We start from the raw sequence: 24,860 nt of genomic DNA on the forward strand, positions 1-24,860 counted from the left end.
CCTGGGCAGAGGCCACAATTCCCCCATCCCACCCCACCTTTCGCCCTAACCCCAGGGAGCTGAAAGGTTCCAGACGGACCGGAAGGGTGACACCTCCCTCTGCGCCTTATCCCCTGGGAACCTGGGAAATCCCATCGCATTGCAGCCTTCCCTCAAGCCACAAGGTGACATCACATCATGAGAGTGCAGCACGGTGACATCATGGCACAGTGAGATGACATCACAGCCTGATGGTGTCCCAGCATGGTGAGATGGTATCACACTGTGATGGTGGCCTGGCGTGGAGATATACTAATACCTAGCTCTTACTTACATCCAGTTTTTTATCAGGACATCACAAAATGCATTCTAAAGGAGGATAATATTATTGCCATTTTACAGATGGGGAAACTGAGACACAGATGGGGGAGCGATTGTCCAAGGTCATCCAGCAGGTCAGTGGCAGAACAAGAAATAGAACCCATAGCTCCTGAAACTCAGTCCATTGTCCTGCCAGCTAGGCCACACTGCATTTTAGCATGATGGGTGGGAGAGATAGCTCAGTGGTTTGAGTATTAGCCTGCTAAACCTAGGGTTTTGAGTTTAATCCTTGAGAGGGTGATTTAGGGATCTGGGGCAAAAATTGGAGATTGGCCCTGCTTTAAGCAGGGGGTTGGACTAGATGACCTCCTGAGGTCCCTTCAAACCCTGATGTTCTATGATAATATGATTGCATTGTGGAAGTATGTCAGAAATACAGGATATTGGGATGATGTTGCATTACATTGTATCTTACCACAATGCTGTAGCATTGTGACACATTGATTTTTATTGCAGTGTAATGACATTCTATAGCAGTGTGTATGGTAACACCCATTGTTTCATGTTCTCTATGTATATAAATCTCCCCACTGTATTTTCCACTGAATGCATCCGATGAAGTGAGCTGTAGCTCATGAAAGCTTATGCTCAAATAAATTTGTTAGTCTCTAAGGTGCCACAAGTACTCCTTTTCTTTTTGCAAATACAGGCTAACACGGCTGCTACTCTGAAACCATTCTATAGCATGTTAACTAGGGCTGTCAAGCAATTAAAACAATTACCTGATTAAAAAAATTAATTGCAATTAATCGCGCTGTTAAATGCCAGTAGAATACCATTTATTTTAAATACTTTTGGATGTTTACTACATTTTCAAATATATTAATTTCAATTACAACAGAGAATACAAAGTGTACAGTGCTCACTTTATATTTATTTTTGATTACAAATATTTGCACTGTAAAAAATGTATTTTTCAATTCACCTCATACAAGTACGGTAGTGCAATCTCTTTATCACTAAAGTTGAACTTACAAAAGTATAATTATGTAAAAAAAAATGCATTAAAAAATAAAACAGTGTAAAACTTTAGAGCCTACAAGTCCACCCAGTCCTACTTCTTGGTCAGCCAATCACTCAGACAAACAAGGTTGGTTACAATTTTCAGGAGATAATGCCGCCTACTTCTTATTTACAATATCACCTGAAAGTGAGAATGGGCATTTGCATGGCACTGTTGTAGCTGACATTGCAAGATATTAACGTGCCAGATGTGCTAAAGATTCGCATGTCCCTTCATGCTTCAACCACCATTCCAGAGGACATGCTTCCATGCTGATAGGTTCTGCTTGATAACGATCCAAAGCAGTACAGACTGATGCATGTTCATTTTCATCATCTGAGTCAGATACCACCAGCAGAAGGTTGATTTTCTTTTTTGGTGGTTTGGGTTTTGTAGTTTCCCCATTGGAGTGTTGCTCTTTTAAGACTTTTAAAAGCATGGTCTATACATTGTCCCTCTCAGATTTTGGACGGCACTTCAGATTCTTAAATATTGGGTCTTTTATGAATTACACCTGGTAGGACACGCATACAACTGCTGCGAATTATACCTTGTAGGACACGCACAGTTCGAATCTAGGCTGAGGCACAGAAACAAAGTCCACAACTGCAGAGTTCCCAAAAAACACTAAGTTTATTACGCTCGAGAGTGGTGCCCCCCTGCTAGCCAGGGGCGGACCCTGAATTCAGATTATACAAAGGTTATATACTTTTTAGCAAAGCATGTTGCCCTCGTGCATCAGAAACCTTAGCCAATACACAAACCCTTGTCTTATCTACCATCTATCCCTGCTTGGTGCATTCCTCGTGCTATACCAGTATGTTAATTACACAGCATGGTCCTACAGCCATGCATCAGTAACTTTTATTATCAGAATGGGAGGCCTCACATCAATGCCAAGAGACAAGGAGTTAGAGACTGACAAAAACCAGATACTGGGAGTCAAGGCAGGCTGGAGACAAGGAGGAGGATTTTCACAGGGATTCAGTATCTAAGGATCACTCCTCCTGGTGTATGACGTGCTGGCATTTAAACAATGGTGGGCCCCAAACCAAAATGGAGTCACATGTGCTAACTTTTCCTTAACAGGTTGAATGCTGTAGCTATTTTTAGAAATCTCACATTGGTACCTTCTTTGCATTTTGTCAAATCTGCTGTTAAAGTGTTCTTAAAATGAACATGTGCTGGGTCATCATCCGAGACTTCTATAACATGAAATATATGCAGAATGCGGGTAAAACAGAGCAGGAGACCTACAATTCTCCCCCACCTAAGGAGTACAGTTAAAAAAATAATGTGTCAATTAAATTTGTAACCAGCATCATCAGCATGGAAGCATGTCCTCTGGAATGGTGGCCGAAACATGAAGGGGCATACAAATGTTTAGGATATCTGGCAAGTAAATACCTTGCAACAACAGCTACAAAAGTGCCATGTGAACGCATGTTCTCACTTTCAGGTGACCTTGTAAATAAGAAGCAGGCAGCAGTATCTCCTGTCAATGTAAACAAACAAATTGTCTTAGCGATTGGCAGAATAAGAAGTAGGACTGAGTGGACTTGTAGGCTCTAAAGTTTTACACTGTTTTGTTTTTGAGTGCAGTTATATAACCCCCGCAAAAAATCTGCATTTGTAAGTTACACTTTCACAATAAAGAGATTGCACTTCAGTACTTGTATGAGGTGAATTGAAAAATACTGTTTCTTTTGTTTATCATTTTTGTAATAAAAAAATAATATAAAATGAGCACTGTGCACTTTGTATTCTATGTTGTAATTGAAATCAATATTGAAAATTTAGAAAAACAGCCAAAATATGTAATAAATTTAAATTGGTATTCTATTGTTATAATAATATATATAATATAATTGTTATAAGTGCAATTAATCGTGATTAATTTTTTAATCACAGTTAATTTTTCTGAGTTAATCACATGAGTTAACTGTGATTAATTGACAGCCCTAATGCTAACATTGCATTTTACCACATGATGATGTTGCATTTCACCACAGTGACTTGTGTTGCGGTATGATGACATGCTGTGACCTGATGTTATAACATTTCTATATCACGATATTGAGTTGCATCGTGATTATGATGGTTTACTTTGCACCATAATGAGGTGGTGTGACGTGAAGATATTTCATTGGCGCATGATGTTGTTGTAGCTGAGGCCTGGCCTGACATGAGTAATTACCACATGGATGTTGTGATGCAGTGTAATAAACCTTAAAATACACGTTACTTCCAGCTGTGATGACACTTTGGTGCACTTTGCTGCATGACACAGTTACATTTTGACATGTTTGCTTCCGAGTGAGGGATAATGTTTCTGCCAAGTATGACAATACTGAGTCATAATATCATCCTGTAGCACTGTGTCTTGTTGACTGACTGTCTCAACATGCCAAATTGATTCACCCTTAGCACAACAGTGCAGGGGATGGAATCTAACACCCCAGCTTTTGAGAAGTGCCTCAGGATCTTCAACATGCACAGCAAGCAAGACCTTAGTTTTTAATTCATGGTCAAAAGACTTCCACAGAATAAACTGCCTGGAATGCATTTTCAAATACCTCTAGTTTAATTATATTTTGTTCACGAAGAGCAATGGATTTCTCATTATCATCTTCATTGTGTTCCTTCAGTGAATGTGAACATGAGTTCATACTGCCACAGCAACACTTTGCCAACAACTTCAGCTGCTATATGGCTTGGAGCAAAATAGGAAATGATCCTTTCCTCAGGAATCTTTCTGGATGAAAAGTGCCATGTAAATCAAATTTTGTACTGAAATCCTCCACTATTGGAAAAATAAATATATATTTGTATGTTAAATGTGATATATACCTACATGATGTCAGAGGATTCTTTGAGCCAAGAAATGAGTGAATTCTGGCTGCTCAGACCAGAGATGACAGGTGAATTTAAGAAAGGAACCAAAAAGCTCCTGGATTATTAAAGGAGGAAAAATCTGGGAGAATACAGTGAAAAAAATGACCTTACAGAATGCAGAGTGCCGTGCAGTCCCAGCTGAACTGAATCATTTCACACCCTAGTGGAAATTCTAGTAGACTCCATTCTGATCCTTCAGTGAGTCTTTTGGTTTCGTTTGAAGGTCTAATAAGCTCATAATGTAGTAGGCTCCATTGTTGATCTCTGAGCTGAAGCCCCCCTATTTACCAGCTGTGTTAACCCGACAGGCCCAACAGTGTTTGGCACCTACAGGCCCTTTTCCTCCAGCCTGTGACAGAAGCTGATTAAAGTGATCCACACACAGATTCTTCAAAACCTTAATTTTTCCTAGCAAAAATTGGTAAGCCCAATTAGCTCCATGTGTGGTTTGGGAGAAGCTGCAGTATGCTCTCTGTCTCTCTCTCTGACACAGAGACTCATTTCCACTCTAGCTGCTGCTAACAACTCACTCAACCCCCTTTCCTCTTCTAAGCCTGAGTCCTTTAACTGTTTAGTATCCCTTTTTATCCTAGACTTTGGCCTAGAAAGGAGGGCTTGTGGCATCTTAGAGACTAATAATACATTTATTTGAGCATAAGCTTTCGTGAGCTACAGCTCACTTCATCGGATGCATGCAGTGGAAAATACAGTGGGGAGATTTTATATATACAGAGAACATGAAACAATGGGTGTTACCCAAGAGTGATCAGGTAAGGTGAACTATTACCAGCAGGAGAGCAGAGGGGACGGTGGAGGGGGGGACCTTTTGTAGTGATAATCAAGGTGGGCCATTTTCAGCAGTTGACAAGAATGTGTGAGGAACAGTAGAAAGAGTAAACCTTGCTAGTTTGATGGAGCCAGGAAGTAGGCGTCCTCAATTAATAGCCCGCATTATTTTCTTAAGGAGCCTTATTTCTGTAATTGTTTCTCCCACTTTCTTCTCCCCTAACAGCCTCCTTTGATTTAACTTTAAGCACTCAAACAGGATAATATCAAACAGGTAAATGGAGGTGTATATATTTATAAAAAAACAATACACTGAACTCCCTCATTCTTCACAGGCCCCAATCCCAGGCAGGGCCTGGAGGCTCTACCATAATACAAATCACAATAGTAGTCCTGTCATGACAGCCCACAAGCCAGGTTTGAATTCAGACGGGACCAGGGAAAATGTGTTCCCGTCCTCTTTCTGACAACATTTAAATGAATTAGTTCAATAGCTAGCGGGAGAGGATTCACAAGGAAAGCCAGTTCTCTTGCTAGCCAAGTCCTGTGGACAAGCTGGGCACTGTGGCTGTGCCCAAGGTGATTAACTCCCCCTGCCTCAGGCTGCAAGTCTGTAATTCACGGGACTTCTTCCCTTTCAGGCTGGTCCATGCTGCTGCATCTAAAACACCCCCCTCCATGACAGGGTCCAAGGTAGCAGAGTCTAACCCCGCAGGGAGGGAGCCAGGGCCCAGCAGGCGAGGGCTCTGGCTGCGGGGCCAGGCAGAGGAGGGGCGGGGCCAGGCAGGGGGCGGGGCCTCTCACCCAGGCCCGGGGCGGCTCTTTCCGCAGGGCCCCGCCCCCTCCCCGCCTCTCCTTCCCGCCGCCTAGGGCCAGGTTTCCAGCCGGACCGTTTATTCGGGCGCGCGGCCGCCGCCGGGGGGGGACCGGGAAGTCACCATGTCGAGTCTGCACAAGAGCAGGTGGGGGGGCTTGGGCCTGCCTTTCCCCGTCCCCGAGTCGGGCCGCTGCCCGCCAGGGCCTGAGGAACCCGGGGGGAGGGCGGGTCCGGCCCCGAAAGCGGCCCCCTCCCGCCGCGCCCATCCTTTCTCTGGATGCTGGTCCCCCCCCGCCCGCCCCCTCCCCGGAGCGAGGGGGTCCCCCCTCCCGGCCGGGGGGGCGCCCCCATAACCGAGCCCTGGGGCAGGTGTGTTCTGGTCCCCAGCCTCCTGCGGGGGAGGGGCTGGCCCAGCTAGGAGGAGGGGGAGGCGGCTGTGGATAAGACCCCCCCCTTCCCCTATCTCCGAGGGGGTCTCTGCTTGTGGTTGGCGGCTTTCAGCAGGGTGTGGGCTGAGGAGTGAGATGCTGGGGTGGCTTCTCGGCGGGGGGGCGCTTCAGAAACATTGGGATGTGTATGGGTCGAAGTGGTGTCGGCAGATAGGTCTGTTCTGTGCGATTCTGTTCTGCAGAGTCGGGGTGGGGGAAATGGGGCATACTGACCTATGAAGAGTTGGGGTGCTTCATAGCAAATGATGCTCCTGCATAGGGCAAAAAATCTGAGCCAGAGCACAGCGTTACAGCCCGTTTGTGATGCGTGGCTCTGCGTTTAACGGAGCTACAGGCTTTCTTCCCTTTGGGTGCAGCTTCACTAATGCAGCATTGTGGAAGTGCTGGCACCAAAAATTAGGGGGCTTTGAGGATTATTCAAAGGTTTCCTAAAGCTGGAGTGTCCCAGCCTTTCAGTATAGGTGTAAGATGGGAAACTTCAGTATCTAGGAGAGCCTGAGGTAGGCGCTATTACATATGGCTGTTTGCTTTTGCAGTCTGCCTCACTTACTGTACTTGCAACTGAAAAGCAGCTGTGATTAAAAAGTCCTTATCAGAACAAAAGCAAATCATGTTTTTGTAACTATTTACAATGTATGTTTTGTGGTGTAAGTGCCCTTGAAATAAGTAATCTTGAGTGCAAGCCAGGGATAAGATTGATTCAGTGAGAGAGAGCAAGTGCAAGCCAGAGATGAGATTCTCTCAGTGAGAGACATCACAAGCCTAAACTCAAGAGAACTATACAGATTTTTAACAGTAACTGCCTATTCTGAGTGTCTAGGAAAGTCCTCAGTGTATATATCTTTTATGTCTAGCTGTAACGGCCAATGGGGACATTGTGGCCGGAGCTTTGATGCCTGGCTGGCAGAGGTATTTGTGCTGTGATCATTTCAGGAAAGCAAGATGCAATATAACTCTGATACCTTCACCTAATCACCTGACTCGCCCTTGAAAGTCTATCACCTTTATATAATTTGTGTGTGTGGCCACGCTTCTTTTGTAGGATTGCAGAATTTCAGGATGTCCTTGCGGAACCCAAGATCGTTCTGCAGAAGCTCTGTGAGCTCTGCTTTAGTGGTAAGTGACTTCTGCAAAACTTCGTTGCGTGGGCAACCACAAAGCTTCCACAGCAAGAATGTCCAGTTCAGGCCTATATTGACAGTTCAGTAACAGACTTGGCTGTTGCACCTATTTTGCTGTAATAGGATTGAGCGAGTTGTAGATACAGTTCAAGATGGAACACTGAGTGATGGGGCCTGTAGTCTCTAGGCCTTGCATTGTGGGTTGTATTTTAGCCACACTTGGTCTGAAGGTCTACACTCTGAAGCCCTTGATACCACAATCATGAGTGCCGTGTAATGCCTAGATGGTGGTTGCTTTCATCCAGAGCTGCTACTATCTTTCCAGTGGATAAAAAGAATTTGAAATCTTAAGCATAAAATGTCAATCTCCACTAGATGATTAGCTAATGTTAAATAAGCAAACATCATCTGTGCTACCGCTAAGTTACCAATGTCATAAATGTTTAACAAAGCAGAGCATGTCCCAAATCAAAGACTAAGGGATGTGATTAAAAGAGTTACCAACTGTTTGAATGGTTTAGAGGCAATTTTAGCTGTACAATATATGGTCTCTGAAACTTCAAATGCAGACAAAAAACTCTTCTTCCTTCACTCCCTATAAAATATCCACTAATTCCTTCACTCAAGACACCATCTGCATATTTCACCTGAAGCATTCCTTCCTTTGCTCCATGGACCATATCATTTTTTCCCTTATGCTTAGCCTAGTCATCTTCCCTTGCAAGAACCAAATATGCAAGTCACTTTTTACTTGCTGTATTAACTTTTTTTGGTATGCCCTAGAGCTTCTCAATATCTTTGTAAAACTCCTTGCCAGCTTGAAAAGTGCTGCACTCCTGTTTGCTTGGTAGCATCAGCATAAATGCTGCGTAATGCAGTGAAAGGGCTGGGACTAACTTAATTGACTCTGCCTGATGTATTTCACAGGGATTCCTTTTGATGGTGGGCTGCGCTGCCTCTGCTGGAAGGTGGGTTTTGCTTGGGGCTTTTCTTGTCTTCTATAAGTTGCGCTCTGGATTGTTTGATTCTGCAAAGTTTTGGGCATTTCAAAAACACAACAAATTGGCTTATCACGACCTAAGAGGCTACTGTGAATCAACAGCTCTTGGCTTGCTGAAAAATCAGGGAAATTTATTCTAGCTAATCTGACGTGATAGTAACAGACATGCTTGTGTGGGGGAGATCATTTGGGCAGGTTGTTGGGAGGGTCTGTACAGCTTTGGTGCATGTACAGCCCCCACTATTAAACCCAGTGGGGTTGAGCTACTGAATTTGCCACTTAAGTGGAAGGAATTTGCTATGCCTTTTTGCAGGGTGATGTTAAAATGTATCCTCCAGACACTGATGGCTACAACTTGATAAAGTACCAGGCATTCTTCAGGAAGATTCCATTTTCCTCAATGAGCCAGTTCTAATTCTGGTCACCCCCTCATTTGTTTTGCTGAACTTCTAATTGTTAATACCTTCTGCTTCAAGGAGTAATGTGTATGTTCCTTCTGTCCAGATCCTCTTGAACTACCTCCCTGTGGAGAAGGCCTTATGGAGCACCTTGCTGAAGAAGCAGAGGTAATGATCTCTGTACTCTCCAGCCCTAATATCCTTGTGGAGTAGAGACCCGCAGCTTCTTAGCTGTCATTAGCATTTGAAAAAATATTCCTATTTCTAAGGGAGCCTGTAAAATTAGCGACTTTTGTGTGGAAGGAAAAAAGTATTGTTCCCCCCCGTGTTAATTCTGCAGACTGCCCTGGAGGTTAATGTGATGACCTTTCACAGTTGAGCTGGACAATTCTCGTAGAAGAGGTCAAATGCTCCCTGTCTGAGCAGGGGGGCACAGAGGCACCTGTCTGGGTTCAGGGCGGATGTCTTTTGTTTCATTGTATTTATCTTCTAGTTTCTAACATGACTTCCTCCTCTCCTTGTTAAGGGAGCTGTATTCCCAATTCCTGAAGGAAATGATTATCCAGCCTGGGATAGCGAAAGCCAACCTTGGTGTCTCCAGGGAGGATGTGACCTTAGAGGACCATGTAAGTATAGTTTGGTCTTCATGCGGAAGGGAGTTCTTGTAAGTTTCAGACGGATCTTGGGATGATCCATGGTGATCCTTCCTGCTGGCTTAATAGAATAAAATATTTTGAAAACCTAGAAATGGGGTGTTGAGCCCTTATGAGGGTGTCTAGCTCAGTGACGTCCAGACTGAAAAAAGCTGTAAAATACTGTCCTAGGGTAACTTATCCTTTCCTTTTTCCCTTTCCCACTGGCATCCTCAATGAGCTGCTTGTCCATGCAATAGACTTCAGATGGGAGTAAAGGATCAATATGATTAAAGGCTCAGTGGAGGGAGGTCACAGCATGGAGCTGCTAGCAAAATGAATCTCTCCATTTAACCTGTAAATCCTCTCCATGGATGGAAGGCAAAATGGGCCAGTCTGAAACCAGAGTATAAGAGAAGCAGCATTGGCTAGTGGTTAGACTATGGGATTGGGAATCAAAAGACTTTTATTCACAGCTCTGCCACTGATTTGCTGTGTGACTCTGATGGTCACTTCACCTCTCTGTTCCTCAGTTTCCCCTCTGTACAATTGGATTAACAGTAATCCCCTTGCAAAAGTGCTTTGAGAGCCACTTATGAGAAGGGTTATTACACTGAAGGATCCATTTTTATTTTTTTAAGTGGTCAGGGAAAAGTGCAAAGGTGGGGTAACTGCTCACACACCTCTTCTCCTACCCCAGCCTCTCCTGTTAGTAGCCAATCATCTATGTCAGTGTGATCTTTGGAAGGGTTCATACTGTGCCTGGCATGTCTGTGACACTCTGAGCTTTAACTTATTTGTTACTGTGACCTTTGAAGTTCTTGGAATGTTTGCTTTTTTGTTTTTTTGTTTTGTTTTGAATGTTTTTTCAAACATTGTCTGTGCCTACTCCAGCCTCTCCTGTTAGTAGCCAATCATCTATGTCAGTGTGATCTTTGGAAGGGTTCATACTGTGCCTGGCATGTCTGTGACACTCTGAGCTTTAACTTATTTGTTACTGTGACCTTTGAAGTTCTTGGAATGTTTGCTTTTTTGTTTTTTTGTTTTGTTTTGAATGTTTTTTTTTTGCCATCACTCAAATGCCCTTCAGATAAGTGTTACATTCCATTAGTACAGTTTTGGAAAGTCCTGTATTTGAGCTTGTCTTATGTGTATGTTGTAATGTCCTATGCTTAGTCTATTCCACACTTCCCCGGTCTTGGGTAAACTTGCATTAACTAAACTTTGCACTAATCCACCCAAGCTGGTAATTTTTCGTCAGGCTTCTCGGAGTTCAGATAATCATTACACTGTTATCACTGTGTTGACTATGCAATGCACGTATACAGTGGCCGTACCTCTTATAGCGGTTAATATGGAAAATCTCCCTCCACTGATTGGGGCTTTAACCAGAATTCCTGTTAACACAGGTTAGTGAAGCCTGACTGCAGCAGCGAATCCACTAAGACAGGTGAGACTGGATTAGGGAGAGTCTGCTCATACTGCTCTGGTTGAAAGGTTGAAAGTAACCACATAGTCTTCACTGGTCTACCAGATGTGTGCTGACTCATTTGAGGTAGGCCAGTGCCCACAAAGTATCAGCTGCCCAGAGAAAGCATCCCCATCTGTCTAGCAAATCAGGCTTTAAACATGGCTCTCACTAGAAAGGCAATAGCACAATCTTCCTAATCTGTGTAGGCAGAGCCAAAAGGCCTCACCTCAGCTTTCAGCAGTGACAGGCTTGCTTGTCAGTAAAACATGAACTTACCATGTTTTGTGTGATGTCTTTTTGTACAGCCACTCAATCCGAACCCAGACAGCAGATGGAACACTTACTTCAAGGACAACGAAGTGCTGCTGCAGATAGACAAGGATGTCAGGTGTGTGTAGATAACTGGGCTCTCTAGAGGGGAGGAATAATAGTGCAGTTTACTTACTTGCTGCATCAGGAATACAGAATATTTCATGTTATCAGACCTGTTCTGTTTCACATGGCACCACTCTGCTTCTAAAAACCCCTTTTAATTTGGTTTCCACCTTTTTCCATCCCAGGAGGCTGTACCCTGATATGGCATTCTTCCAGCGTCCAACTGACTACCCCTGCTTGCTAATCCTGGACCCCCAGAATGAGTTTGAGACTCTCCGTAAGCGAGTGGAACAGACGACACTCAAGTCACAGACAGTGGCAAGAAACCGGAGTGGAGTCACAAATGTAAGATCTGGCAAGGAGCTTTCCCTGTGCTTCTAGGATGGGGGATGAGTATGTTGTGATCGGGAGAGGGGAGGTGCGTGCACTTCCGTGGCACACTTGCCAAGATGGTTGCCAGGCTGGCTTGTTAAAGATACTCTGCAGTTATTCCTTCCTCCACCTCCACATATGGTGTGGGTTCTTGTATTCCTGCAGGAGGGTGACACATCTCCCCTTTCTCCAGAGGGATGGGCTTGACTGAAGAACACTTCTGATAAAAGTTCTACAGCTTCAAGCCTGCATTTAATTCTCTCACTTCCTACCTGCAGAGAGAGGCTAAAATCACCCTGGTTTGTGGACAGGGTGCTAACAGTTGCTAGTGAAGTTGGTCCTGTCTGTAACTGCAACAAACATCACAAGCTCAACAGTGATCCTATATGAGTCCCCCATATCCACTCACAAGTAAGAGTACACATGTATAGCATACAGTTCCAGGCAAGGAAGGGAGTCGTGCAGATCTTGAACTGCTCTGTAGGTGGAAAGGAATTATCCTTTCTCTGTGTGTTGAGCTCCTGAAATTTCCTGCTCACCCAACAGGTTTTATTTCTCTTTTTATTGATTACATGGTTCTTCCGTACTGTGCGGTTTGACAGCCCAAAGGGAATTGAAGGTAGATGTGCTGCTTTCTCTCGAATTGGTTTTTGTTCTGGCTTCTGTTGGAACAGAATCTTTTCTCTTGAGTTCACTGAGCTCCAGGGGAAGTGTTCACAGCTCTTATTGCCCCTGATTTATGTGTTCCCCTGGTTGGGCTCTAATGGACCAGAGGATTTAATAACAGAGGACAAACTGATCTAGTCTCCCAGAGCCTGAGATGTAACAAGCTGATACGATTCATATACTTGAGACAGCATTGCAGTCAGCTGCCATTTATCTCCCTTATTCTCTTCTGAGTGCAAACATCACTCATAAGAGCTGCCAGATTGGGTTAGACCATAGTCTATCTTGCCCAATATCCTGTCTCTGACAGTGGCCCATACCAGAGGTTCAGAGGGAGTGTACAGAACAGAGCAATTATGTAGTGATCTACTCCTGGCTTCTAGTAAGCAGAGGTTTAGGGTCACCCTGAGCATGGGGTTGGATCCCTGACCATCTTGGCTAACAGCTACTGATGGACTTATCCTCCCTGAACTTGTCCTGTTCTTTTTTGAACCCAGTTATACTTTTGGCCAGGACAACATCCCAGGTTAGTTGTGTGGGAAAAGTATTACATCTGCTGCCTGTTAATTTAATTTGATAACCTCTGGTTTTTGTATTGTGGGGAAGGGTAAATAACACTTCTCTCCATTTTTTCCATACTATTTATGATTTTTATAGACCTCGATCATCTCCATTTATAGTTTGTTTTTTGTTTTAAGCTGAACAGCTCTAATGTTTGTAGTCTGTCCTGGTATGGAACCCAATTTATACCCTTGATCATTTTTGTTGCCCTTTGTACCTTTTGCAATTCCATTATATCCTTTTTGAGATGGGGCAAACAGAACTGGAGACAGTATTCAAGGTATGGCACACAATGGACTTATAGTGTCATTATGATATTTTCTGTCTGCCTTTCTATCCTTTTCCTAATAGTTCCTAAAATATGGTTAGCCTTTTTGACCACTGCTGTGTGTTGAGAGGAAGTTTTCAGAGAACTAATCACAGTAACTCCAAGATCTTTCTTGGGTGGACACAGCTAATATAGACCCTATCGTTGTATACATATAGTAGGGCTTATTATTTTTTTCCAAATGTGCATTACTTTGCACTTACCAACATTGAATTTCATCTGCCATTTTGTTGCCCCATCACCCAGGCTCATACCTGCCTAGTGCTGTTTTCCCTACATGCATGTACTTCCCAGCATCATTCTAGAACAGATACAGTAGCACTAGTGAATGATGAATACCTTGCTAATGTGAGAGATCACTTCTCTTCCTGCCTCTCTAATATAGTAGGTCTTCTCTCACATGAATACTGAGCTTGTGTTTTTGATTCAGGGTAGCTGTCCACTGCTGAATTAGTTTATTCGTTCTTGGAAAAGGCTTGCCATCCTGGCTTCCTTTGTATTTTATGGCAGTAAGTCTTACAACTGACATGGCCACCATCTGGATTTAAGGATTAATTACTCCCTGGAAAGGGCATTTGCTGTTGGTTAATGATTATCCGGGGGAGCTGAGTGCCTGAAGTTAAATACCTGTGTCATGGAAAACTTATTGCCTATGCAAATTGGGTGCCCAGAATAATTTTTCTTATGTGTTTTCCTTACTCTTCAGGTGAGTTCCCCTCTTAAAACATCTGCTCCTAATTCATTGAGTGAGTATGAAGTTCTGCCTAATGGCTGCGAAGCTCACTGGGAAGTGGTAGAACGAATCCTGTTCATCTACGCCAAGCTAAATCCTGGGATAGCATATGTCCAGGGGATGAATGAAATAGTGGGGCCTCTTTACTATACCTTTGCTACAGATCCCAACAATGACTGGAAAGGTAAGCACTTAGAGTGCTTGAGTGACTTACACCATTCCTGGCAGCAGTTGTTGCAGGGAATGGTTATCAGAGCAGATGAGGAGGAGACTGGCAGGCTTTCCTCATACCAGGTCCCTGATAAAAGGGGGTGGTTCTGAGACAGTGCTTGGAAAGAGCCTCCTGGGAAGTACGGGAATTCTCTGATGCACTTCTGAGACAGCTTGGGAAATCCGTCTGTCGAAAACTTATGAATTCTGGTTTTATGAACTCTGTGTCAATATGCTCCATGTATGTCGGATCAGCCATTTGTTAACGGGGACTGTCAGGTGCTTCACAGACCCTACCTAGAGAGCTGTGAAAGGATCATGCAGACTCATTAACATTTACTGTGGCCGTACAATTGAGTTGGCTATAGGGACTGGCCGAACTGCAAGAAACCAGTTTTTCCAGTGGGTAGTAATCAAGCAACAGATAACCTGAGCAGGCGTGGAAGGGCTAATCAGGAAGGTCGCATGACAAGATATTGGAAGGCTTGGGAGAGCTGATGCTAGCTTTCCGGAGATAGGCAATTGGACTGCATGGTCTGCTACTAAGAAAGGTGTTAGACATGGGGTTTGTAATGGAGTGTGTGCCTGCTCAGTCCCAGCAAGCCAAGAACACGTGGGACCCATGGTTGGAGTTCAGTATCACAGGCTGGTTAGTGTCTAGCAGGGGAAGCTTATCAAGGTTGCAACAGCTTCCTTCTGCACATCTGCTATACCACTCCTATGTGTCTCTTTCAGAACATGCGGAAGCAGATACATTTTTCTGCTTCACCAATCTAATGGCTGAGATCCGGGACAACTTCATTAAGAGCCTGGATGATTCTCAGTGTGGCATCACCTACAAGATGGAGAAGGTTTACTCCACCCTGAAGGAGAAGGATGTGGAGCTGTACTTGAAACTGGTGAGGAGTCAGACATTCATCTTGCCCCTCCATTGGAACGAGGAATAAGATGTGTGGTGGATCTTTGTCCTCTTTCCAGATAGAACTTGCTCTCCATCTTAATTTGTAACAGTGCCCAGGTAGTACAGTGATGGCTGCTTAGAAGTGGTATGATACAACTAAAGAGCTTTTGTTCTCAGGGATAGGTTGTCTTGAGAGTGATGCAGGGTTGAGTATCTGTAGGACAAACTGCTCTTGCCACATTGAGCATCTAGCCCAGGTTATATTGATGTAGCAAATACTTTGTCCTCTTTTTAGAGGTGGAAATCTGTAACTTATTTACTCTAAAGCTGCTAAACTGTGGCAGAAAGAGGTGGTTTGCCCAGTGTCTCTGGCCACCTGGGGCAATGGTTTAGCTGGGAGTGGTGAAACTCATGATCTCCTGAGTCTCTGGACTCTGCTTTTGTAATTAGGCCAAACACACGTGCTCTTGCAAAGTTCCTTTACAACCTGAAGTTACAGGTTTTTTCTCAGGGGGAACAAATTCCTGTACTTTACTTCTATTGCCATCATATATCCCAATAGCATTCACTTTATAAATTACATTGAAAAATTATGGCAGCTCAATAATAAATCAAAACTTGGTAATAGTAATGCCATCCTGTATACGTAATAATGTTACCTTCCTGTAGCACCCTTCCTCTGAGGATCTCAAAACACTCTGTTCCTGTAAGGCGGGTAGAGGCGGTTGCAGGCCTTATGGAATGCAGCAGTTGTCTAACGGTACAGCAATGCAACACAAGTTTAGGATGGAAGTGTAGAATATTGTTTCTTAATGAAACTGAAGGGAGAACTTACGGGAGGCAGAATGTAGTTACGAGAGTAGGAATCTGGTGAATGTTAGGCTTCAGTATGTGTGTGTATGTGTATAAAATTAGATCTTAATATGACTTCAAGTGGTCATACTCTGTCTTCTGTCAGCACATTGTCACACCCCACCATGCTGGTTCAGGGGGAAGAGTGTCATGTATTTAGTCACTAGCACCACTTCCTGCAGGCCCCCCAATAGATGTTCCGTAGAACTCTCCCATCTGTAGAGTCCTGGAAATCTGCAGATATCCGCAGACCATGTTTGGAATTCAATGCAGATCCAAATTTTGTATCTGCGCAGGGCTCTACCCATCTGAATACTGAACTGACTTGATCTTGCTGAATTTGTGAAATATGTGGACCACAGTAAAAAGTAGCTAAAAGCTTTGAGTTTCAGTCTATTGGCTGCCAGTGTAAACTGGGTCTGGAGAACTCTGGTCTGTGCGATTTTTATGCTAACCTTCCAATAACCTAATCACTAGGGGATTTTTAGAGTCATTGAAAGGAGAGGAAATACTTCTGATCTAAACCCTTAGGGGAAATGAGGTGTGTGGGACTTTTTTTTTAAAAGGAGAAATGAAATTGAATTAGCTTAAATGTCTGAATTGCAATTTATGAAAATAATAGTTCCTACGTTCCATGACTTAGAAACCTGGGCATGATTTCTGCTATCTGAGCCATAGACATTGAAGATAGATGCATGTATGGAGAGCTATCCTTCAGAGCACTGTAATTTGGGGGTGGGGTTTTGTGGAGAGGCTTTTGAAAGGAGACGTGGCATAGTATCTCATAACATGAGGCTAACGAGACTTTGAAGCAGAGAGGTGTAACTGTAAAGTACAGGCAGATTTCTCCATATTACACTGCAGGATGCTAGCCTATAACCCGGTTACTAAGAGGACGCCAGGGAGGCAGTGAACATCCATCTGTCTTTTCCAGTTCAGTAGAAGCAATTAATTACTGACTCTGTCTGTCTATCCAAAAGCAAGAGCAGAACATTAAGCCCCAGTTCTTTGCCTTCCGTTGGCTGACGCTGCTGCTGTCCCAAGAGTTCCTGTTGCCAGACGTCATCCGTATCTGGGACTCTCTCTTTGCCGATGACAACCGCTTTGATTTTCTGCTGCTTGTCTGCTGCGCCATGTTGATGTGAGTGCTGTGACAGCTGACACTGAGGATGTTGACTCTAGTGTGCTCTCCCTCACCCCACAGTTCACATCTTGTCTCCTAAAGCTCAGTCTCCCCATGCTGGGCAAAGTAAATATGGGCTGTGTGCTCCTCCACCCCATTCTCTGCTTGAATCCACAGATATAGGGGCCTCTCTTGCATGCAAGAGACATGCCAAGGCGGCTTGTCACATTCTTGTCACAATGGCAAAAGAAACAGGGCCCTTAAGGAAGGGTGGGAGGCATGTGGTGAGCCATACACACCTTAGTTGCTGACTTTTGGGATATTTTTGGACAAGGTACTAAAGAAGCAAAAAGTACTTGGATTAACATACCCTCTCTTTCAGACTAATCCGGGATCAATTACTGGAAGGGGACTTCACTCTGAACATGAGGCTGCTACAGGTAAGTACTAAAATACATCAGGAATGCGGAGGACGTGGAAGAACTCTTTAAACAGGAGATCTTCCTCTTGTACAATACTTGGATATGATAGAGGCAGCCCTCCTGGAATATTTTTACCAACCCTCTGCTGATCATAATGAAACCATGTTTGGAAAATCTAAACGCTTAGCAAACTTCATGGTGTGATATAAGATCAAGCATTAACTTCTACTGCATGCTCCCCTTAATTGGAAAATCCAGTGAAGCCACTCCTGGCCAATAACTCTTAATAACAATATGCCTATTTACTGGCTGTGCCTTTCAGGTGTTTAGGCTTCTTGGGATCTGTCTGATGCTGCTTCTGACGGTTTGCTCCTCTAATAGCAGCCTTTGCCTCCATAGCTGATTTGTAGAAAGTGGCTGTATGGCTACCTGTTCCTGGCTGTTAATTTGCTCTTTCAACTCCAGTTATAAATGCTGGACATCTTGCCACTAGCAGTAGGTTCAGTGCCTGCCCCAGAATGGAGGATTCCTTCTCCTAACTCCTTGGTCAGTCTAGTAACATGTTGGGCCATCAGCTGCTCAGAGAGCAGCATTACTATTAAAATGTTGTCTCTTAATTAGGAGTCCCTCAAAAGAGGATGAAAGGCCATGTGTTGGAGGGGACCTGATTAAGAGAATTCTAATTTATTACATACAATAAAATATTATTTTGGATCCTTGCATCCTTAATACAGACTTCCATAATGGAGCTAGTCATTGCATAAAGCCAACTTAATCCCACACTCAGGACTACCAAAATAATCTAATGTTCTGTAGGATGTAAAAGACTGATCAGTTACGAAACATAGAGGGAAATTGTTTACTCCAGGTGACTTTAACTGTGGAGGTAACATCTAATTTATAAACACCAGGGCATTCATTGGGCTGGTCAATGATATTGCAGCAAGTCTCTGCCCTGTTAAAAGGTAGAATAGGTGCAACGAACATTAAGGAAATAAATCAATTCCTTTTTAATGCAGGATTATCCCATCTCTGATGTACGCCTGATTCTGAAGAAAGCGAAGGAGCTTCAGGACTCCAAATAGTCCATAGCCCTGGCAGTGTGCGTGAGAGAAACTGTGCAGTAGTGTATCCTAGGAGACTCCCTCCTACATGTGGTGCATCATCAGAGCCCCTACGATCTCTGCTGGGCATTTGGTTTTGTGTTCCAGTAATTGGCCTTCTTGAAGACTTACTTCTACTCTATTAGGTCAAGGACTGCCTATTTCCCCAGCTAGTCAGGTCCTGCACTCCAGGTTTTCCTAATCTCAGACAACTCCACACTGCCTGAGCAGTGCTTTGTATTTTTGTAATGACTTTAAGTTTGGGAAGATGGAAATTGTTTAGCTACATATCTCTCAAAGTCTTATGAAATGAACTTTTGTGATCATAGCATTATGGAAACGTGCTCATGCACAGGAACTTCTGCATTAGGGGAAGGGACAGGCTGGGACCAGTGGGATTTCGGTGAGTATAGAGAGAAGAATGTCTTCATATAAATACAACATGTCACTTTGACGTCATGCATCCTGCTCGTTTGAGTAGCTGCTGGATTTTGTTCCTTTCTGTCTGCATCTTACCATCTCTTTTGGGTGCACAAAAAAAGTCCAGTTTCCTCCTGGTGAGTGGCGGATGAGGATTCAAAACAGCAGAGTCTCTTCCATGGGAAAGAGACTTTAAGAAGCTGGGATTGGAGAATGCTATTACTGCTGGCTGCTTTACTGGAGAGCAAATTTCACTGCACAGAGTCTGCCCCAGGATTGCCTTATCAAGGAGTTGTCTCCTTGGTGCTGACTTGACTTGGAAATTGGAACTAGATATGTGGTTTTAATTGGTGTAGTTCAAATAAGCCTTATGTTACTCACAGCCTTAGAGCAGGGTCCTTGCTGCTGCTGAGACTGCTTGTCTTGAGCTGTTTTCAGTGCCGCTGCTATGGATCATGCTTTACCCTAATTCAAAGGCAGGATATCTAACTTCAAGCAGGCTCATGAAGTACAAGGGAAAAGCCTCCAGTCCTGTGCTGAAAACATAGGTATCTTCAGAGGAGACTTATTAATAGGGAGAATGATGGTTTTGGTCTTAAACTGAGTTTTTTGCATAATATTTCCCAGAACACTCCAAGCCTTCTAACTAAATCTGGATAAGCTCTAGTCCCGTAATCTTCATGTTGTCCTGTGGTACTCTTTGCTGGGAAGTGACTCAAACTCACAGATCAGATTAACATCAAGGCAATCTCTGGATGTGATCTACTGGAGCAATTCAGTGGGAATACCTGGTCCCTTGGGAGAGTCCCCTTCCCTGTGGGCAGTTCCTGAAGGAGGGAGAGCCATGTGCCATGGGGACAGTAATACAGAGGGGGATATTTATTAATGTACTCCATTCAGATACAAAGGAGCGGGCCAGGTCTGCATAGTTTGAGATTAGTAATAGGGTAACCTGTAGCCTGCAAGTAGCTTTGGAATGATCAGAACTCCTGACCCACAGTTCGAGTCAGGGTGGTGGCTATGGAAGAAACTTGAGTAGCTAAATATTCCAGCTGCTGCAAGAGCTTCCAAGCAAACGCTAACCTGAGGTGCTTTGCTCTCCCTGTTAGTGAAGTGCTGGATTGCCTCTGCATAGCTGTCAATGTAAGGACTGTTCTGTATTTATATAATCTTAAGTGTTTTGCATTATGTCTCCTTTTTATTAGAGGTCAATTTTGTGCTTTCTCAGAGGGCTGCTTACCCTGCTGATGAGACCTGGTAGCAGTCTAGCCATAATTGTACCATAACTGGGGGGCTGTCAGCCTTCAGATGTCAGGTTCGTGCTGTGTTCCAACTCCTAAAGCCTAGTCAAAGTTCTGTGTAGCTTAGTGAATTTCTAGAGGGACAGTTTACCTTGGTGTTGGCGTTGGGGCTGTTAGCAGCTCTGATCATGCCTGACATTTTTATTCTTGTGCACCTGTGCCGCTTCAGAGTAGTGGTTTCTGTGAACCAGAATAGATGTGCCAATAACGAGGATGCAGCAGAATCTTGCTGTTTGGATGTGGGGGTGGAATTTTAAACAAAGTGGGTGATGGCCTCTCCTTTTATTGAAACCCTTCCTATGGGATAGATTCTGTCCCATAAGAAATGGGGCGGTTGAGAGAATACTGTAGCTCTCACAGTTTACGAGCAACTATGGCTTCTCCCCATGCCTTTTAATCACCGTGTCTCTGTTCAGCAGCGGCTGTTCCAAGAGAACGTGTGATCCATCTACTGAACTCCCCTGTGCTAAAAAGGCCAGTACTAAGTAGCCTTTTGTAATTGTAAAGACTGTTGCTGTACACGGGCTTCGAACTGGATGATCAGGCCCTTCGGCAAAGCTCCCTCTAGAATCGTTGAGGTTTGCCTGAATGAGGACTGTAGGATTGAACCACAAAAGTGGGAAAACTTGTCCAATATGCTCTGGCTTCAGAACTGCCCAAGATATCCTCCATTAAAAGTCCCTCTCCCACCCCCCAATTTATTTATCTGAAACTTACACATGGTCTTTTGAAATGTTTCATGGTACCTGGGCTGTGTGGGTCACACTTGCCTTAAAAGGAATCCTCCCCATTCTTCACCAATACACACACATACACTCCATGACTGTCACCATATTGACATGCCAATGAGTGTAACTTGTTTCTTTTAATAGTGGGTGAAAAATGGTGATAGTTTGAAGAGTAAAATTTTTAATACACTCTGAAATTCCACTTAGGTTTCTTTACAATATTCATTTGCAGTATTGTCATGAATTAGGTCTAAAAGTTCAGCTTGTGGGTGGATTGTTTTTCAGTGCACAACTCTTGTATTAAATAGAAACCCTTTACAACTGTAGGGGGAATAAGAATGTATTAAGTTTCCTATTTGGATTTAAATATTTCCCCTGTTGTGTCTGCAACTCAAATGTTGCAGCACTTTGTTGGTGTATGAGAACTTGAAAGTGACTTTGACTATCCTCTCTGCTTATTCATTGTGGAGAAAGTGAAGACAGCAAGTGAGTGGCATGAGTTGATCTGTTAAAAATTTCAGATGGTTGTCAAGGAAATGTCTTTTAAACCTGATCACCTCCTTTTTAAAGAAGGGAACTTAAAAAAAAAAAATCAAATGGTAGCCTGGTTTAGGGCCAAAGCCAACTTCTGCTGAAATTAATCAAGTCTTTCTGTTGATTCTGTTGGGAGCTGGATCAGATGTTTAAGGAACAGTACCACAGATGTGACTGAAGAGGCCTGGAACTGATTCAGTTGTGTAGCCTTCTGCATTGCTGTATGAGATACTTGATTTTGGGTCTTGCTGCTGTCTTCATCCTCCCAGCTGGCTGAGATGCACTGCTTAGGATGGGGTTGTAGAGTCACCACACAAATCCTGTCCATTCATTTTAAGGAGTGACTAGTGGTTCTAAATGGAAATCTCTGGATTGGGGTTGTGGCTGTAATTGAGGATGAGAATGGAGATCCTCACCTTTCAGTAAAGGGTTACAAATGGCACCCCAGCAGAAAACAAATGGCAGAAATGCACCTTAGATGTCTGCCTCAGAAGAAGCTTGTGGCTGTTAGCCCTGACGCCTTAGTTTTGCTGCTCGTTTTGATTAAACTCCATTTTTCGGGTCTCCTCCTGTTTGAACATCATAGGGCTAGAGGGTTTTATTTATGATGGCTTAGTGATTTGGAGCTGAACGTCTGTAAAAGGAGAGGTTCTCTAGTTGACAATGAAACAAAAGGTGTGACAGCATAGACGGTGTGGGGAGGAGAATGCGGGGAGCTCCCATTGTAGTTCCCAAAGGCAAGACTAGATAACTTGTAACAACACACTCTGATACAATTTGTGAGTCTGTTTCCTACTTGAAAAGGCCTCTCTTCATTAGTAACCTAGATCCCTTATTATTCTTTAAACCTTTGGGCGGTGGAGGGTTTGCTGTGTTGATATTCAAAGGGAGGGAGGCTGTTGAAAGGACTCATTAATTTTTTCCAATGGTACTTTTAGGTTTTAAATATGGCTGACTCTTATTGTAGTGTGGGGCTTATTGTTCACTTTATGGAGCAAACAAACACTGTTAGTTGGGAGGAAAATAATTAACAGTAACTGGGAACCTACTGTCAACCCTTCTGATTAGTTACCCTAACCCTCATTCCTCAAATCATTTTAAAGCTGGACAGTATTAACTAGCCCATTTTCTGCTATCTTTGTGCATATAGTGGCTGCCACAGACCTGTGGGATTCATGTCTCCAGAGCCTTCTCTGTGACAGGAGCAGCTCTGAAAATTTTAATGCATAGTTGCTCTTTCTTGCAGTGCTGTGGTGTGGGGGGGAGCCAAATGCACAGGAAGAGATTTAAATACCTTAATCATTGAATTCATTAGCTGCTCACTGTATACAAATAACTCATCAAGAGCAGGATCATTGTCACTTTGGTGGAAGCTTTCCTCCATCAGGAGGAAAGGCAGGAAACTAAGCTGGGTGGATCAAGAGATGGGGATTGGTCATAAGGGAGAAGGCCAGCACCCTGTGCCTTCCCCCCCTTGTCTACCCCCACCCCTCTGGAATCTTGTAGCCTTGGCAACTGGGAGGAAAAAGGATAGTGAAGAATATAATCCTGAGGTTGGTCATGTTTGTCAGGGAAATGTGGAACTATTTTTTTTGTTTGTTTTTTTTCAGAGCAAGTGTTGGCTAGATTAATTTGTGGCTGGAGTTTTGAGGTCCAAGCTTGAATTATTTACAGCTCAGCAACAGGTGGAGTGGAAGTCAGAAGCTGCTATAGGTAGCACAGTGGTGTTCAGGAGTACAAGGGCTGTTGTTCCTTTTAACTGAGCATTTGGTGACTTTTTGTATGTTAGCCATTTAGAACTTTTTTTTTCTAAAATGCCCTTTTGCAAAAGGGCAAATCTGGTGATTTATACAAGTTCAGTTTTTTCTCTTTGGCTGTCTTTAAAAAAACACACACTTCTAAAAAGGTATGGAGAACACATCTGTATCTCATGCTTTTTCCACGTGTTTAAAGTTTTTTTGTTAAACACTACTGATTTTGATGAAGTTCCCTTCAGCTAAACAGGGGGGTTTGTGTTGACCTTATCTGCTATCCATAACAATATGAGACTTCCCCTAGCCACAGATTGTGCTCAGAGTTAAAGCTGCTACATGTGATTTATTACAGTATTTCTAAATGCCCTCTTCCATAGTAACTGAGGGATGAAACAACATGTGCTAGTTGGATGTCAGTAGAACTAATCTCAGTCCACTCCATTCTGGGAGTCTATCACTAGCACAGGGTTCTGCATGTATAAGCTAAATCTACCCACCACCACTGCCTTATTCTTTTTCTTAGCAAGATTATCCTATTTGGCAAGTTACTCTGAGCCTTTGTCTATCTATTTCTGCAGTACGATGGTATCTAGTGGGATAGGGAGTGGTGGTGGTGTGTTAAAGGAGGTGGTCCAGACTTGAATTCACAAGGCCCAGAGTGTGTCCTCTGATTATCTACCGGTAATATGCTTAGCAGGGAACAAGCATTTTTGCAGACAAAGCTGTTGCTTGGCAATATTTCAGAGGCTGCACAAATGTTCCTAAAAGGAAGATGTCCTTGAGGGTCACTTACTTTGCACTACAGATCTAAGCATCACTGTACAAGCCTGAACAGGTAGAAGCGAAAGCAGTTTTTCTGTTCCCCACCCCTCCAGGACAGTTGCCACAAATCCAGTGGAAGGAACATGCTGGTACCTCTAACTGAAGAAGGGAACAAAAGATCCCTGATATACAATGCCATGTAGAAGGCTAGGAGGTGGATCCTTTACAACACAAAACTGGTCCTGGTGTTTATTACCTTTACTTTTTTATTTCTATAACTTTTCCCATGAACTACAATTATCCATCTGTAATGTCTGTAATTCTTTTTTTCATGAATGCTGTTCTGTTGATTTGTCATAATAAATATTTTTCTTTGCAAATACTGATATGATCTTTTTCTTTCCCACAGTCTCCTTTGACAGTGTTGGTACAAAGAGTTGTCTAATGTTTGGGGGGTGTCAAGCTATTCATGGTGTGAAAGTGGGCAGAAGAAACTGAAGTAGGAAAAGAAACTGTTTATGCTTTAGGATCTGAGAAGGAGAGGAGATGGACTCTAACAGATCTCATCCAGCTCTAGCTACAGGTAATGCATCTTAGGTTCCTTGTAAGAAACGAAGTTTTCTGTACTTGCAGAGAAAAACTTGAGAAACATACCCAAGTGTATTCCAAATGGGCATAGCAGAGCAGGCTCATCAAAGGAATCCACCATGTATTTTATATCTCCATTTTAACAGGCGTGGTTGTTAGTGCTAGTTATATAGCTGCCTCCCACTGCCTCTAGGT

General features: G+C 43.4%; 1 protein-coding gene across 6 annotated transcripts; it reads left to right on the top strand.

Annotated features, from left to right (window-relative positions):
* The first annotated feature begins 53 nt into the window (after positions 1–53).
* TBC1D13 (TBC1 domain family member 13) lies at positions 54–24,457 on the top strand. 6 transcript variants are annotated; one of them, XM_048822496.2, is made up of 12 exons: positions 54–246; positions 7,353–7,426; positions 8,359–8,399; positions 8,936–8,997; positions 9,356–9,455; positions 11,238–11,320; positions 11,493–11,652; positions 13,941–14,151; positions 14,913–15,076; positions 16,911–17,071; positions 17,436–17,493; positions 18,495–24,457. In XM_048822496.2, the coding sequence occupies exons 1-12, from the start codon at positions 215–217 to the stop codon at positions 18,558–18,560; spliced, it is 1,212 nt and encodes a 403-aa protein (XP_048678453.1). In that variant the 5' UTR covers positions 54–214; the 3' UTR covers positions 18,561–24,457. The 6 variants fall into 6 exon arrangements, with proteins under 6 accessions (XP_048678453.1, XP_048678454.1, XP_074976423.1 ...); XM_075120322.1 differs by lacking the exon at positions 54–246 and adding an exon at positions 5,902–6,006; XM_075120321.1 differs by lacking the exon at positions 54–246 and adding an exon at positions 6,029–6,230.
* The last annotated feature ends 403 nt before the right edge of the window (positions 24,458–24,860 follow it).

This window comes from Caretta caretta, chromosome 16, assembly GCF_965140235.1.
Source record: "Caretta caretta isolate rCarCar2 chromosome 16, rCarCar1.hap1, whole genome shotgun sequence".
In the NCBI taxonomy this organism is placed as follows: domain Eukaryota; kingdom Metazoa; phylum Chordata; order Testudines; family Cheloniidae; genus Caretta; species Caretta caretta.

Excerpts from the sequence above, each read along its gene's own strand:
- TBC1D13 (XM_075120321.1), top strand. The coding sequence starts at position 6,139 with ATGCTGGTCCCCCCCCGCCCGCCCCCTCCCCGGAGCGAGGGGGTCCCC. Across the intron at positions 8,400-8,935 it reads TGCGCTGCCTCTGCTGGAAG|ATCCTCTTGAACTACCTCCC; the intron begins GTGGGTTTTGCT and ends CCTTCTGTCCAG. Across the intron at positions 8,998-9,355 it reads ACCTTGCTGAAGAAGCAGAG|GGAGCTGTATTCCCAATTCC; the intron begins GTAATGATCTCT and ends CTCCTTGTTAAG.